The sequence below is a fragment of the Ranitomeya variabilis genome, chromosome 2 (assembly GCF_051348905.1).
Source record: "Ranitomeya variabilis isolate aRanVar5 chromosome 2, aRanVar5.hap1, whole genome shotgun sequence".
Classification (NCBI taxonomy): domain Eukaryota; kingdom Metazoa; phylum Chordata; class Amphibia; order Anura; family Dendrobatidae; genus Ranitomeya; species Ranitomeya variabilis.
In genome coordinates this window covers 21613341-21630994 of record NC_135233.1, presented here as the reverse complement: position 1 = coordinate 21630994, position 17654 = coordinate 21613341, and the positions used below count along the sequence as shown (strand labels likewise).

Below are 17654 nucleotides of genomic sequence, written 5' to 3'. Positions count from 1 at the left end.
TGTATCCAAGCCTATCATGTGTGATACTGTCTGATTGATTGCTGCATCCAATTAGTGGTTTGTGATACTCTATTATTAGAAAAGACAACGACAATTTATATTTTTTTTCAAAATACAACAATTTTATTATTTTTAACATCTGATAAATAAAAGAGAAAAAAAAATATCTGCAAAACTGCAAGCAGTGACCGAACCTACACAATCCATCGAATTAAAGTACTACAGATCATCAGCTCGCGGGAAACGGGAGGCTCCGCCCTCCTCCGATCCAGGAGAAAAGGGGCGGGTACAAGAGATAAGACAAAGGCTCCATGTACACAGCTCAGGCCTCTAGGGGGCAGCACTACGGGCGTCATCCAACATCTAGGTATAAAAATAGATATACACAAAAAGCTGGCATTTCATTGGACGAGAGCTCTATACATGGTCTGAGGCGCACACACTGACCTGCAGCGCGCTCGCTATGGCGCGACACCCCGCCTAGGAATGTCGAAGGCTTTTATCCAATATGGCGAAAAAAACACACAAAAGTACTCTAAACGACTGTACACACATTGTATTCTATGAAGCCACCATTAAAATGCCAACCAACCGCATCTCACAAGGACACAAATCATTGCTCTACCACCCCCCAAAAATCTCTATGTGGGTCCGGTAGAGGCGTCATGGCCGCCCGGCAGTAGTCACACCAATCAGTTCCTATAGATCTGAATTTACACTTTTCAAACCTAACAGGCTATTGTAGTGATAGAAGCGCACATTGGCAGTCGTGATTTAGAGGGCAGGTCCAACCCGGGCGGATATGGATACCGGACATGCAGAAAATAGTCCTCGGCTACATAATATACATTTTGTTCCATAAAATCCCTTTAATTTATCAGAATCTCATTCCCATTATCGGATATCTTGGGTGGGAGGAGCTTTCTCCTGTACTCATTGTCGCCCTCTAGTGAGGAATACATTTTATGCAGGTAACAACTGCTCTGAGCACATTTCTGTCTCACAAAAATGGTTGTCACTTGCCAAAGACTTTTATTAAAAGGAATCACCTTCCTGCCAGTGTGCAAGGCAGGGGGGCTGAGGTCTGCCATCATGGACTGGACCCGCTCATGGTGACCAGTAGATAGTCTTAGTGCAGGAGACATCAGGAACTTGATGCCTCAGTAATCTCATGAGCATACAATGGTGATCATGTATCAAAACTGGATTGTATGGCACTTAATGGGATTGTTCATAATTAACCATAATTAAAAACCCAGTAAAGTGAAGATTGCGACCTGCAATACTACCCACAACCAGTGTAGAGGAGTGGCGCTGCTTTTTCAAAGACAGTAGTGATGTTTTTATAATTCTGTACAACCCCTTTAAGAGGCACTGCCAAATTAGGTCACCTGAAAAAATTCCTAGATCAGTTGGTCCTTTTGGAAAAAAAACAAAAAAACCCATACGAAACAGCCCTTAAAGGGGACTTGTCACTTTGGAAAAAGCAGGCAATTTTTTGCTCTTATTTTGTTTCCGTTTCTTCCCGGAATGTTCCACTTTTTTGTTTATTTTTAAATTTACCATACAAATACAGAGATACTGGCTTTTTTAAATTTATTTTTTATTACTTTTTTTTTATTTTTTAGCGTTAACGTTGGTCTTTCCAAAGGGGCGTGGCTCAAGATGTAAGCCAGACCCCTATGAAAGACCATTAAAAAAAAGCACAAAATAAAAAGACCCATATCTATGTAACCGTTTGGCGGATTTAAAATAAATAAAAATACAAGAACAAACTCAGATGAGCAATGGGAATAAAATAAAAGCAAAAACTAGTCATTTTTGATTTGGCGACATATCCCCTTAAAGTTCATATTGCCCACATAATACGACATATTCCTGGCTGCAATATGAACCCTGGTGTAATTTTTTTTCTTTTTTTATAATGCTCATTGACAATAGACAGAAAAATCCCAAACTTGTAAACATTTTTAAATAAATAAGACATATTACAATGAAAAGGCTCCCAAACAATGAATATATATATATATATATATATATATATATATATATATATATATATATATATATATATATATATATATGTACACTTTAAAAAAATTTTTTTGCACAGGTGAGTAATGAATAGTGTGCAACATGGCTGCCGGCCTGCAACGCAAAGTAGATATTCATATTTATTTTTGCATTTGTTGTTTGTTTTATGTGTTACTTTATGGAGTAATGGAGGGAAGAGGAGGAAGTGGCAAGAATACAGGGGATCCAGGCAAGTCAGATTTCTTAATATGGAAAAATCAGGAAGGACGAGAATGAAAAAAAACATAAAACATTTCAACAGAAAATGGGAGGAGATGGGGCGGGCGCGTCAGTTCTGCTTTTATGCCAGATCGATTCCATTTAGTTAAAATGCAGCAGACGATGGTTACTAAACAATTGTTGGATCTCCAATGGATGCTAAAGATGTTAAAAAAATAAAAATCTAGATTATGTCTTTTACAAATAATAAAACTTTTAGTCCCAAAAATGTAGTGTTTTTGACCCCAAGTAGTTTTATAACAAAATGGTAAAATATATTAAAATTCACCTGATTTAGAAAAAATTTTTTTTTTCCCGGTGAATCTCAACTTTTCGGTCAAGTAAAAAAATATTCATAGTAAATGGATGTAGATTAAGACGTTAGGCCCAGCTTGGAGCTCGCAGTCATTTGGCAAAATTGTAATAAAGATGGTACACGCGCAAAATCCACTAATTACACCAAAAATGTATGGCTATTTTTTTTTTATAAATTGATTATAATCTTGCGGATTATATAAAACACACCCTTCACCTAGGCGCAAAATGGAGGCAGCAGGTGTGAAACAAGTTGGCAGAACAGGAACTAGAATGTACAATATTTTCAGCCATTTTAAGGCGCAGGGCACAAAATGGCTGCCGCCGCTCAATGGCGTTGTTGGCTGATGCAGGCAGGGATTTCAGTACCTAGGTACGGTCATATTTAATACACAGAGAAATCTGAAAAATAGAATATAATTTATTTATAGTCATAAAATAGAAATAAATAGATTAGGAGAGATTCTGTCCTCAAATTTATGCAAAATATATGTATTTACTTATTTTTTTTAATGGCTGTTTCGCCAATGGACGCCATTTGTTTTTATAACCCGCACTATGTCAGGTATTTCACAAATTTTGTGCAACGTTCAGTTTCCCTTTCTCGGTGCCATTAAAAAATAAAGCAAGCGAACGCCAGTTGCCATCGGCAACAAGGCCGCCTTTTCCTCAGTCTTGTTATGTGGATATATTATTTTATGGCCCCAAAATCTCTGACTAAATTAGACGTTTTCTTCAGCTGGCACCATAATATGCCGGTTAGCGTCTGAATCAGGCTATTGTATGGACTAGACGGGGAAAATGTGCATACAGATATATAGGAATGACTTGTGGTATAGACCAGGCCTCTACTGCTGCCAGGCTGTGTTTCTATGGCAACCATGTAGGCCTCATGTGCCTTACTGCCAGAATCGGACATAATGAAAACAGCAACAATTACTAAAATCTTGTCAGCAGGCCTATAACAAGGGAAATAAAAAAAAAATCTATCATGGTCGCCAGCAGCTTCAACCTAAATACGCACCACAAAATACTGAGACTCCCCCCGCTATCAGGTTTCTATTCACCTATACAAGAACACATACCATACTGCGGAGGGCATGAACTCCATTTATAAAAAAAAAAAAATACAGAAAATATCTCCCACCGAGGAATGTAGGAAGAGGGGTGCGTGGGCACTAAAAACACAACTACCTACTGTAAACATTTCCGGGGTGTTGTAAAAGGGGGACTGCTTTCATTAACGGTGCCACAACAGTCCCGTCTGGTATCGCAGCTCAGGTCTATAGAAGTGAATGGAGCCGAGCTGTAATACAAAACAAAACCTATAGCGCTGGTTTTGGAACAAAGCAGCCATGTTTTTCTATTCCTGAACAACTCCTTTGAGTCATGGTGGCTATGAACCAAGGCAACAGAGGATTACTGGGAAAATTCCCTTTTTTTTTTTTTCCAGGAACCATGATCGATCTTTACCTATTAATTAGGTAAATAAATATGTACAAAAAGGGTTTTGAGGAGAGATGCTGTGACCCGGGAATGCTGCCGTGTTTTTTATTTTTTTAGTTACTTTGTGCGAACAGAGGCGTAACTTGAAGCTCCAGGACCCCAGTGCAAAATCTGTAACCAACCACCACCCACACCGACCACATGCCCTTTACACTACTGGCGTCGATGAGAGGCACATAGCCTGGGTGTGACCGTACACCCACTACGCCGGTGTGGGAAGATTACAAATTCCAACGACAATTTTACACAATATTAAAGATGGTCCTCAAGGGAGGAGAAGTCACACGGCGACACGTCATACGTTACAACCATTCAAACTGCACATATACAAAAATGATAATAGAAATCCCAAAACAGAGCGTTAGCTGTGCACCGTTCTGACAAAGAAGAACTTGCTCATTTCGAAGGCACAAGGGCTTGTTGTATTGCCAAGTTTTTTAGACCATTTTTATAGATCACTCGCTGCCAAATCCTTATTATCCAAGCAATTTCCCATGGTTTACCAGAACAGAGCGTCCCGGGGAACTGTCTTTGGCGTGGTGTTTAATATCTGCTGGTAACGCCGTCTTCTCCGATAATGACTGGGTGCAACCAACAATTTTCCATGGCTGTTTTGTTCCTTAATTTTTGTTATTATTTTATTTTCTCAGTTACATCAAAAAGGCCTTGGAACAACTTCAACAAAAAAAGCAAAAAAAAAAAAATCCAAGACAAAAACATTTCTGTACCTTCATCCAGTGAAGACCAATTTGCTTAAATAGATAAACCCTTAAAGTGCCCAGAATAAAGAAGGGGTGTTGGTGGAAGGAGGAAAGGAGGCGGTGGGGTAAAGACAGTAATCATCAACCATTCGTATTGGATGAAATGTCCTGGGAACCAGGAGGCTGGAAATAATTTAACCCCTGGTCTGGGCCCATCCGGGATTCGACACAATGGAGATTGAACTTGTGCTTGTATGCAGCCTCTTCCAAGAACCCAAGAAAGTCAAAGCTACAATGAAGCGTCTGAAGTGTAAGATCCAGTTATGAGAATTCAACGTCACACACCATGTCCTTAGTCGGGAAGCGCCTGCCACCAGCTATCTACCCTCATAGACATCTCCTGATATGTAAGCTCAAGTCACTCCTTAGTAGCAGTCGTTACAAGGCCAGCAGGGTTGGGGAGTTCAAGGAATCAGAAGATTGGTCCCCACTGCTGCTGCTCCGACGATGAGCCTTAGAGCAAGACTCAGAAGGAGAAGTTGACGAATCCTGATCTAACACGCTTGGGTAGGTGAAGACGAGGTTAGGGGCGCTCGGAGTGCTCGGAGGTGTTGAAGACATCACAACGGGTGTGTTGAGAGGTTCCTCGTTGAAGAAGTTTCCACCAATGCTGATTGGTTTAATCACAGACCTCTGGATTTTGTCAGTGGGGGCAACGGAGGACGACCCGACGTCCTCATCAATGGGTTCTTGTTTAACAACCACTCGGCTTCCCATCATGGAACGGGCAACATGAGCATTGTGAGTGGGGTTGATCCGATCCTCAACTTGTATTTTACACATGGGTGAGTGGGCAACCAACATGAACTCCAGTTTGTCCTTCTCCTTTTGCAGTTCGGCTATCTCTTTCTGAAGGCCAGATTTTTCTTGTTCCAGTTTTTCTGTTTCCTGAAAGCAAAAATAGGGAGATTTAAATTTAAAAAGGCACCGATAAAACCAAATTTAACAAGGGCATTTTTATTTTCCAAGCGGATGATGGTTCGGCTGTCAAACTAAAGTCATGTACATCGTGAACAGGTCATATGGAAAAATTCAACCGTCTAAACAGACATGGGGACATGATGTGGTGCCAAAAAAACTAAAATTGTTAAACCACAGCTCCATACCCTGACAATCAGAGAAACATGAGAGCTGAAGGAACACTTAGGAAAGGTCCACCACTCCTCTGTTCTAGCATCATTGGGGCATTTTTTGTTCTTGATGTAATCTAAAAAAAATGCAAGTAAATAGCACTCCCTGACCCCTGGCTTAGATATGTAGGAGAATGACACAATAATATTGTAATTATACAGTATGATGATGAAATCGGGAACTCTTACGCCCAATTACAGAACTTCAGTCAGCAGAAATGAAGGAAACAGATTGGTTACGTACAGCCTGGAGTTTGTCCGTTAACTCTCGTCTCCTGTTGCGACACTTTGCTGCGGCCAGTTTGTTCCTTTCTCTCCGAACCCTTCGTTTTTCCTCTTCTTCGGGTGACAGCTGCGGATAAAGAAATAAAAAAATTTAAAACAGGCAGCACATTGCGGTCAACACAAAACCCACAAAATGTAAAAGGCCGTTGGCTCTGTAGGAAGCTGTGGTGTCATGGAATTGAGCAAGTGTAAGGAGTCTGCGAGCCAACAAGAAGGAGAGCGGAGAAGCTCTGTGGTTAGAACAAAAACATTTCACAATTTGCTATTCAATTGTAATCCTGAAAGTTCTGACGACAAAAGGAAACAGGATTTGTACTGTAGAAGCTGGGAGCAAAAATGAAGGGAGCAATATGGCCTCTGAATAATACAACTGGGGAAGTATTATAGTAGTTATATTCCTGTATATAGGGGACAGTATTATAGTAGTTATATTCCTGTATATAGGGGACAGTATTATAGTAGTTATATTCTTGTACATAGGGGCAGTATTATAGTAGTTATATTCTTGTACATAGGAGCAGTATTATAGTAGTTATATTCTTGTACATAGGAGCAGTATTATAGTAGTTATATTCTTGTACATAGGAGCAGTATTATAGTAGTTATATTCTTGTACATAGGAGCAGTATTATAGTAGTTATATTCTTGTACATAGGAGCAGTATTATAGTAGTTATATTCTTGTACATAGGAGCAGTATTATAGTAGTTATATTCTTGTACATAGGGGCAGTATTATAGTAGTTATATTCTTGTACATAGGGGCAGTATTATAGTAGTTATATTCTTGTACATAGGGGCAGTATTATAGTAGTTATATTCTTGTACATAGGGGCAGTATTATAGTAGTTATATTCCTGTACATAGGGCCAGTATTATAGTAGTTATATTCTAGCACATAGGAGCAGTATTATAGTAGTTACATTCTTGTACATAGGAGCAGTATTATAGCAGTTATATTCTTGTACATAGGAGGCAGGAATATAAATTCCTGCACATAGGGGCAGTATTAAAAGACTAAATGGTTATTGAAAATGTCTTCCTATCAGTAGTCAGTCCTTTCCTCTAAAAAAAAAAACCCAAACACTATGTCAGTACATTGGATTTTGAGACTTACACAACGCAGGTTTCGGGGGTGGTGGAACATTGCATGGTATGGTATCATGATTAGCTATTATTATGACTAATGATGACATAGATGATGTATTTGTAATTTTAATGTAGCAATTAAAATACCAGAAATATTTTAAATACAATCAAAGCAGTTGAAAGGGGACAGGTTGACTCCTTGCTGCCGTCCTATACCTGCTCATCTCTTCTTCTCCGGCCAGCGGTGGTACCAATGCTTTTGATGACTCCTGGTCGTTGTAGGGCTGCATGCCCACCTAGTGACGGGTGGTTCGGTACTGGATGCCCATACGGATGTGCTCTGCCATAGGGATTGGACATAGAGGTGATCACAGTTGGTTGGACCATCCACTGTAAGTCCTGACTGGTGGTGATGGCGTTGATGGTGGGAATAAAGGCACTGCTGGATCCTGGCATGTCGTTCCGATATTTCTGCTTAAAAAAAAAAAGAAAGAAAAGATTGGTCAAAATATAATTTAAGCTCTAGTTTGAAGAAAAAAAAAAAAAAAAAAAATATATATATATATATATATATATATATATATATATCTCTAATATATGTATAAATTTTCCATTCATCTGCAATATGGCGCAGAACTGTCTCAATAGTCACCTTCTACTAATACATTAAGAGTGTAATGCCCGACGCGGGAGCCCAGAGACAAGGCCCCCCGACACTGGAACCTAGAGGCAAGGCCCCCTGACGCGGGAGCCCAGAGACAAGGCCCCCCGACGCGGGAGCCCAGAGACAAGGCCCCCCGACACTGGAACCTAGAGGCAAGGCCCCCTGACACTGGAACCTAGAGGCAAGGCCCCCCGACGCGGGAGCCCAGAGACAAGGCCCCCCGACACTGGAACCTAGAGGCAAGGCCCCCCGACACTGGAACCTAGAGGCAGGGCCCCCCGACGCGGGAACCCAGAGGCAAGGCCCCCCGACGCGGGAGCCCAGAGGCAACACTCATTGGATCTGCCATCAGTGCGTAGTTCTGACTCCTAAAGGTATAGGGAGGACTAAGTCTGTCTTTTAAAGGCCATCCCTTTTATGCCGGTAAAGGACATAATGATCTTCAGATCACGTACTGGGTCCCACAACCTTCATGCACGGTATATTTCTCATCCCATGGAGTCATGGTGGGCACCATGGTACATGCAGTTCATCCACATAGGCTGAAGGTGACATAACGCGGTAACGTTCGGTGAAGGAGACAAGACGCTGGCGAGTCGCTGTCCTTTCCGTCTAGACACCGACCACATTAGAGAACTTTCTGGAATGAGGTCACAGTTTCCTCCGCACCTGGCTGAGAATGAAGGTACATTGTGCGAACAACACCCTGGCTCAGCGAGAAAACAAGGATCCGCCGCCGGCTAGATCACCACCGGGCGGAAAGCATCTGCCCCGGCCAACGCCAGATTAACGCCGACACCTGAGCCCTTAACCCTTTCAGATGCAGTCTCAAAACAGACAAATCTTAAGTAGGGGGTGAATGAATGGGAAGAGCAACAGGTGCAAGTGTCCCCCGGGACAGAGCCCGTACTCGTCAGGTCACAGCTATCCTCTGCCAGGGACTTTGTTGTGCAATTGTTTAAAGGACCCCCACCACTAGTGAAATATCTCCGGGACCCCAAAATCAGCAGGACTGCACCCCTAACCAATAATCTGGCTCCCCGAGGGGCAGTCGCACCTGCCGTTCATACAGCCGCCGCGGAGGGCTCATACATGACACACGCCATAGTTACCGCAGGCTGTCAGTCACTCCGGGCTCATCCTGCTCGGTGGAAACTTCCTTGTCCAGGCAGAACGGCGGCAGCTCGGGAGGGAGAGGCAGGAAATCTCAATTGCATAATCGCCTCCACTGTAAAACCAACTTCCCCCTCTTCTCCTTCCCTTTTTTTTTTCTTTTTTTTTTAAACACAGCTCCATTTACTTAATGCCCAGGTGTGGTCCCAGTCACTCCCAGGGCTAGGACACTTAACCCTTCCCTACCCAGAGACAAAGAACAGAGCTAAAAAAAATAATAATAATGAACTTTTGTTGAGAATGTTTTTTTTTTTTATGTAAGGGCATTTATAATGAGAAGAGTTAAGAGATGCAACTGTCCTGGGGGAGGGTTTACTGGAGGTGTGTGCCCCCATTACACCCACATGATCCCCACCCAATCCACCGATCCCGGAGTGTGTGCAGCTGAGAGGGTCTAAACCCCATCACTACATCTGATTGGTTGAAAGGGTCCCGACTCCCGACTCATTTGCATGAAAACTTTCTCAAACCCCACCCCCGCTTATGTCCTCCTTGTGCTGTCTATTCCCCCAGCTCTGCCACTCACCGCACTATAGTGGGCTTACGAACGTGACTTTTGTCCCAGCGTGCATTGCCGTAGTCAGAGCCTTAGTTTAGCCCCTTTTCCCTGGCCCTATGTTACCCCCTGGCCAAGGTAATGCGGCTTGTTTGCACTTCCCCTGCACTTACAACTTGCCCCCTGAAACCACAGCTCGGAGTGCACCCCTATAAAGAATCATCATGAGCCCTTGTGTTGCCACCGGTCCACACCACCATCTTGGGGCAGAACCCCGGGACTTGTTGCCCCCTCCTATGCCCACCAGAAAGGGCACAATGGCCAACCTCTCATCGGCCTCTATCCCCCGCACACCCTTGTCTTACCCCATGACCTTTCCAAGTCCCCCAAATCTCATTTTTCCCCCAAAGAAGTCTCTGCTATTTCAAAATGTTGCATCTTCCCTAAAATGTTGAACCCTTTCCCGCTCATTGATGCCGGCGATGATGTAACCCAGATCCTGTGACTCAGTGATCAAACATTCCTGGCCATTGATTGTACAGAGGAGAATGGAGGCGGCCAAAAAACAAAGTAGCAATTCGTCCTCTTTCCCATCCCGGAGTCTCCCACACATCCCCCTCCGGTTACTGGAATCAGCTACATGATTTCCCCCCTTGACACAATCTCAGGAAGCCGCCGGCGGTGACCTCTAGGGGGCAGCAGCCCACAAGATTCCACATGGAGGAGGCTGGGAACTCTCCCATTTCTGGGAAAGTCTCCTTTGAAGTGTGAAGTATTTCACAAGCCTCCGGCAATCCTTCCCCTCCTCTCCTGGAGGCACTCTGGAGAAATCTGGCCATTCTGCAATCACCTGCCTTTTGGGGGATGGAGAATTTTGCAATAAATAGAAAAAAATAAAATAAACTCCAGGGAGTGAAAAGGAATTTAAGAGATTTGGTGAGAACATGTGATGATGAGCAGGAAATGTAACCGAGTCCAGGCAGGACTGCAGGGAAGAACAGGCTCCAAATCCTGAGACGATCCAGTGGCACAATGGCGGCACGAGGCCCCGGGCTCCTCATGACTACCGCATCGCCCGCCGGGCAGCCGTCACCCGCATCCAATCTCATTTCTTAGTTCATGACTTGGGGAAAGTCATAGTATTTTCAAAATTGGCAGAAACTATGGTATAGACTTACTATTACTCACAGCTGAGGGTTTGTTACAAATGTGCCATGTTCTGACAGTTTGGTACATTGAATCAGTGGAAAACTTAAGAAAGAAAAAAAAACTAAACAAATACCCTACAGTAAATAGTAACATGGAAATAACCCTGGGGGTCTTCATTAACGCTATTTTGATCAAAAAAAGTATTAAAAAAATCCCACCAGGACAAGGTGAATCTTGTCGTAATCAGTCTCTAGTAATGAAACCATGTGTCAAATAACTTCAATGTGAATAAGAGCAGAACAGGACAGGGCCCCGACTGAGACTATGGGGAGCTGTACAGAGAGAATACCTAGCTCAGAAAAGGAGGCCACATCGCAGTGGGTTCACCTTGTTGTGGTGGGTTCACCTTGCCGCGGTGGGTTCATTCATCTTGCCACGGTGGGTTCACCTTGTCCCGGTGGGTTCATTCATCTTGCCATGGTGGGTTCACCTTGTTGCGGTAGGTTCACCTTGCTGCGGTGGGTTCATTCATCTTGCCACGGTGGGTTCACCTTGCCACGGTGGGTTCACCTTGTCGCGGTGGGTTCACCTTGCCGCGGTGGGTTAATTCATTTTGCCACGGTGGGTTCACCTTGTTGCGGTGGGTTCACCTTGCCGCGGTGGGTTCACCTTGTTGCGGTAGGTTCACCTTGCTGCGGTGGGTACATTCATCTTGCCACGGTGGGTTCACCTTGTCGCAGTGGGTTCACCTTGCCGCGGTGGGTTCACTTTGCCGCGGTGGGTTCACCTTGTTGCGGTGGGTTCACCTTGCCGCGGTGGGTTCACCTTGTTGCGGTGGGTTCACCTTGGCGCGGTGGGATGGCTTTTATGCTTTTTGATCAAAATAGCGATAACCAAGTCCCCTCTGTTATTTACATGCACTATTACCATTTACTTCCTTATTTGCTGTAGGGTAGACGCTCGTTTTGTGCTTTTTTCCTGGGTTTTGTCTGTGAAGTGGCCACAGTGTGAACGTGCTCTTACACAACACACCTATACCAGCTTATAGTCCGGCTCATTTCTTTGGTTTTAATGCATCAGTGCAAGTAGAGCGATGTGTCACACCAGAGTCCAGAGTGATACACTGCAACAAATCCTCAGCTTATTTTCTACGAACGATAGAACGAACAGGTCATGATTACGGACCATTAATTGGTCTCATTTGGCGACATTTTTATTTGCTGGTCGATAAACTGATCTTTATGAATGTGATTCCTCTGTCGTGGCGCTATGGATATCACCGGATTAGTGTGGCCACACCGGCCCCTGGTCCAGACAGAGGGAGACGGTCGTGGATCTCCGGACAAACCACAAGAGGTCGGGGGACCGGCGCTCCAGGCTCGGTTGGGCAATCGTTCAGAACAAACAGGAAATACTGCACATACTCAGACGCTGCCGAAATAAAGGCGCTGAGGGCAGACACGTGGCCGCGCTGATCCCCTCTCCGGGAAGAACAGGTAGGGATTTACAGTGGACTCTCCCTATTAATGAAAAACATCTCCAAGTCCACTAAAAATGACATTTAACTATATCTTAGCCCTATCTGCTATTGGGAAAGCTGGGTGACCCTACTCTCTATAACTCACCCAGCTTTCCCAGTCTCCAGCCTTTTGGCCTGAACTTTTATATAACTAAGCTCATTATTCAGGAGTCTGGGAAAGCTGGGTGAGAACCTCTGATGGAGCTGTATAGGTGCTCAGGTTGTACTGGCTGATAACAGAGAACAATAGACTGCATTCAGCTTCACTCATAAGACAGGGTTAACTTCTCAGCTATTCCTTCTTTGGGTGTGTCCATGTCCATTGCCAAATTCCTTCCCATTACTCTGCTGACACAACAGGGCCGCTCAGCCCAGGAATACGCCCAGCCGAGGAGAAAGGGGGTCAGAAGTCCCCAGGTCTCAGGCACCTTCCAATCTACAAGGCATCCGATACTCCGGCATATGGACTGGAAATAGGCTATAATAATCCAAAATACGTCCAATAATCCGGCATCGGTAATACTATGCTGCCTTCACTTCTTCAGGGCTGCCACTCAGCTTTCCTAGAGGACAGAAGGGCAAAATCTGACCAGTTTCCATGCCATAATAACAGACTCAGGCCTATGTAGGAAATGTGGATGATAATCCATACAAAGGTGCCCATATTTGATGCCACCCAGCTTTCCAAGGAAAAATAATCTGATCCTCAAATATAGAACTGAATTTTTGTATTATGGAGATCTGACATTGTACAAGGAATGGCCGCCGGGTCGTGATGGGCCCTGGTTCTTTATAGCAAGCCCCATTGCAGGCTTGGATGGTGGTAAACCATTTATAGGCCTGTCCTGTTTTCCTTGGCCTTATCTCTACATTGGTCTCGTTATCTAATGAGGTCATGAGCATAAAATTATGAAGCTTATCAAAAAGGTTAATCGCCAAGTAATCCATGGGCGCTGCCATGTTGACTTTCCATGCTACCAACGACTATGTCCTATATGATAGCACTGAGCACCTGTGACCAGTAGAGGGCAGCAGTGACCTTACCGCCATGAGCAGCAGCCTGGGCCCAGGCGCCAACCTCTACCCTTTCCGGTAAGATTTGTACCAGTTGGCAGAACTAATTATCTGTATGAATGTTACAATTCCTGATTAGATACATTTCCATGCCTAATGAGATGCAGGGCGTGTTCCGACAAGTTGCCCCAATCGAGGCCTTGGTGGCCATTAACTCACTGCAATTAAAGGGGTTTCCGAGTTATAAAACCTTCCAATATATTTTGGATTTCAAGTCATTATTTCTTGCTTGCTGTCAGTGAGTGGAAACATTCATTCTTATTTCAGACCCCTAGACTGAATTCCTGTACAGAACTAATTCCTCCCAGCTGAGTGTTTGCTAGAATTGTATCCAGTGTCAGACTGGGATGCCAAGGGCCCACCAGTGACATTGACTGTGGGGTCCCACTTTACAGCTGCATACAAATATTACACTGCCCTCGTTCACAAATTTACCTCTATCTCTATATAATAATAAAATGGGTAGTTTGGGTAATGAATGATGAGATGCTGCGAATCAAGTACTGTAGGGCTGGGGCCCAGATGTGCACAAGGGCCCACCGGGGGATTCGCCCGTTACCCTATGGGCCAGTCCAAGCCTGATCGTATCCAACCTAGACAACTCCCCTTTGTTACAATGTATCAAACCAGTGTCACATTTTGGGCTGTAGAGATCCAGAGCATGATAGGTAACTGGGCAAGTGGCGGTATAATGGGGGAGGTCACTAATATCCGGGACAGTTAGGTGGTAGCGACAGGGTTAACCGTGGCATCCCAGTTCATGGGGGTGGACAGTGGCGAAGTATTGTCATTTGGCGGATCCAACGCTGTAATTTACTAGAACCTCCTCCTCCTTAATAGGACTACAGAACAAAGACGCCAGCCCTCCCCCATTGGACCGGCACCAAGAAAGCCTCGTCTAGGGGGTCGCTGCCGATTTGAGACAAACGCATAAGGATTTGTCAGGCGTCTTCTACATACAATGACCTTCAGTCCGGACCCCTGACTTCGTCCACACCCTGTACCAGCGCTCGCCCCGCGGGGGCACAAGGTGGGCAGGGTGTGTCTGCAGAGTGAACTTTACTATTTGTATAAGCGTCTATAATCAATAACACAAAGTACAGCGGGTGCTGCGCTCGGGGACATGACCCCTTCCATATAACCGCCCAGCAGCCCCATGTAAACTCCAATATATCTTCGGATCATCATTAGTCTATGCTGGCATCGGTGTAGTTCTACTGGTTAGCATGCGGTTCGGGTTATGGCATCACGGTGGTTTCACATCTTCCCTGGTTGTCCTGACACCCGAAATACACAGAAGACATACAGAGGGTTTCGCAGGGAGAGCATGTGCCGAAGAATAAAGAGATGTGGCGATATAAGGAGCTCAATGTGTCCTGAGATGCCTTCAACCACAATTGCCAATCAAAAGTTCAGCTTGCCGCCCTTGTCCCAGTCAAAGTCACTTGTTGGTGACCCCTCGGTACTGAGCACCAGGGTTACATGCCGATAGCCCGTCCATCGCTACAGCCCTGCTCAAGATACTGATATAAAGGGGGCCTTATCCTCAAGTGTGACATAGGGGTCCTATGTCCTCAAATCACCGACCCATGGTCAACAGCGATTCAAGAAACCAGCGCCTTCATGCAATGCTACCGCAAACCATGGCCCAACACCCCTGAATGTCCCTCCAGTAGTAATCAATCTCACAAGTGACCCCACATGTCTACTGTTCTTCAAGAAGCCATCATGTCCTATATGTCATAAGGGGTTAAGTCTACATGGGCTCTGGTATACAAGTCACTAGTGCTGGTGAATCATCTGTAGGTCACAACATGGGGAACCAGGCTCACCCCAAATCCAATGTCACACGACAGATCTACATATCAAGGATCTAATTAGTGACAACTCATAATGGAACCGAACCCAACCGCAGATGCTGGATCTGAAGAACACGCTGGTTCTAGAGGAATGGTATATACTATATGTGTAGGTCTGGTGGCTGCACCTCCTCCCACACTATGCAAGATAAGTCAGGACTTGTCCACCTAGTACAGGTCTGATGTGGACTCTTCTACAATTCAGTCAGTGACCTCAATCCTTTCTAGACCCTGGAGAACCACCTGAAGGGCTGATCGTATCTCTGCAGGAGGCCAGACTCGTGTCTGTACTAGGTGCATATAAACAACACTCTACCATATACACACAGGACAGCAGATCAGATCTAGGACTGGTGGACTGGCAGGAGATCATTGGACACAAGAATGGTCATCTATGCTGAACATTTCAAGCTGCAGTGGAGACCAATGCAAAGCAGCCTTCAATTTAACCCAAATTCAGGACTGACCAACTCAATCTATCTAGTATTGAGGTGGGCCAACGCAATCAAAATTGGAACTGTTCAACTTAACCCAATTTATGGCCTAAATACCTACTTAAGTGTTGACTAGCCAACTCAGCCCAAAACCGGACCAGTCAACTCAACCCAATTTATGACCCATATACCTGCTTTAGCCAACACAACCCAAAACCGGATGGGTCACCTCAACCTAATTTATGATCCACATACCTGCTTTAGTGTTGACTAGCCAACTCAAGCCAAAACCAAATACGTCAACTCAAGCCAAAACCGAATAGGTCAACTCAAGCCAAAACCAAATACGTCAACTCAAGCCAAAACTGAATAGGTCAACTCAAGCCAAAACTGAATAGGTCAACTCAAGCCAAAACCGAATAGGTCAACTCAAGCCAAAACCGAATAGGTCAACTCAAGCCAAAACCGAATAGGTCAACTCAAGCCAAAACCGAACAGGTCAACTCAACTCAAAACCGAACAGGTCAACTCAACCCAAAACCGAAAAAAGTCAACTCAACCCAAAATCGAAAAAAGTCAACTCAACCCAAATTATAAGCTGCAAACACAACCTGAAACAGGACTGGTGAACTGAAACCAACCCAATATATGACCCATATATCTACTCTAGAGTTGACCAGCAAGCTCAACCGAAAATAGGACAGGTCAACACAACTCGAAACAGGACTGGGCAACTCGACCCAACATAGGGCCCATATAACGATACAGACGAGGCAAAATGAACCCAAACTGAAGTGGTCAACTCAAACCAAACCCAAAACGGTCCACTCATCTTAAATCCGGACCGTCCAGCCTAAGCCAAAACAGGTCCAGGAAACACGACACGACCTGCGTTCTTTGCTCCGCTGTCGGATCCTCACCTGTCGGATTGAGGTAGATAAGGAGCCGCCCGGGTATCCGTCTGGCTGAGCCGGAGAGCTGCTGCTACCACGGGAGGAACTGTCGAAACTCCCTGGATAATCCTGGTACATGATCCGGCACCTCTGAGCACCCTTCTAGGTGGTCTTCACACGCCTCACCCCCTCTTGTGTGGGGCTGGAGTCTGTCCTGACACTGGGCTACAGGACACCACACCTCTCCACATCCAGGGCTGCTGCGTCCAGTGTAGACAGGTTCTAGCCCTCCTATCTCTAACAGTGCAACATTGTATCACAAGGAAAAGTCCCAACAAGAACAACAAGTGCAACTTTGTAAGAAGAGGTTCCAGCAGCAGCAGCAGCAGCTGCCTATGGGCTGTGAGCAGACATGGCTGCAGCAGGAGGAGGACAGTGTAACAACAGTGCAGAGCTGCTCCTGGGCTCAGTGCTCACCTCCAGGGACTGGGCTGATGAGTCAGGCAGCTCCTCTCTGCTATTCCTGTGCGCTCACTGGATGACTCAGTGGAATGGTATTAGTTCAGACCCACTCGGGTTATCTACTGAGCTCCATCTCTCCTCCCCCACAGCACTGCAATGGGAGGGTCCAGCTCCATGCACGGCCCCCAGCACTGCCCCGTGCACAGCAGGAAGCTCCAGCTCCACAGCCCGACCTTCCACAACTGCCCCAGCACCTGCTCACCACCAACATCTACTGCATGTGACCACTAGAGACTTCTGCCCCCACCACCCCCCGCGTTCTAGAGCGCTTGGTCTCGTCCATTGACGCATGTTGCCATATATGGTCATTTGCGTGTGCTGACGTGCACGGGTTTCCTTGGTTCTAGTGACGTCAGCCGGCAGGGATTCCCTCTGTTGCTGCCTGTGCAATGTGCAGAGCTGATGGCAGAAAGGAGGGGGAGGGCCCTGAGGGCTGTACCATTGTCACTGATGTCAGGGGGGTATAATATGATCATTAGTCTGCCATTATTATAG

General features: G+C 45.2%; 1 protein-coding gene across 6 annotated transcripts; it reads right to left on the bottom strand.

Annotated features, from left to right (window-relative positions):
* Positions 1-4708: 4708 nt before the first annotated feature.
* Positions 4709-17414, bottom strand: FOSL2 (FOS like 2, AP-1 transcription factor subunit). Of its 6 annotated transcripts, none has more exons than XM_077282087.1 (4): positions 16665-17414; positions 7593-7850; positions 6249-6356; positions 4709-5762 (listed from the first exon to the last, which is right to left on the bottom strand). In XM_077282087.1, the coding sequence occupies exons 1-4, from the start codon at positions 16773-16775 to the stop codon at positions 5253-5255; spliced, it is 987 nt and encodes a 328-aa protein (XP_077138202.1). In that variant the 5' UTR covers positions 16776-17414; the 3' UTR covers positions 4709-5252. The 6 variants fall into 6 exon arrangements, with proteins under 6 accessions (XP_077138202.1, XP_077138205.1, XP_077138206.1 ...); XM_077282090.1 differs by having other exon boundaries at positions 17115-17368; XM_077282091.1 differs by having other exon boundaries at positions 7593-7847; positions 17115-17248.
* Between the last annotated feature and the right edge of the window lie 240 nt (positions 17415-17654).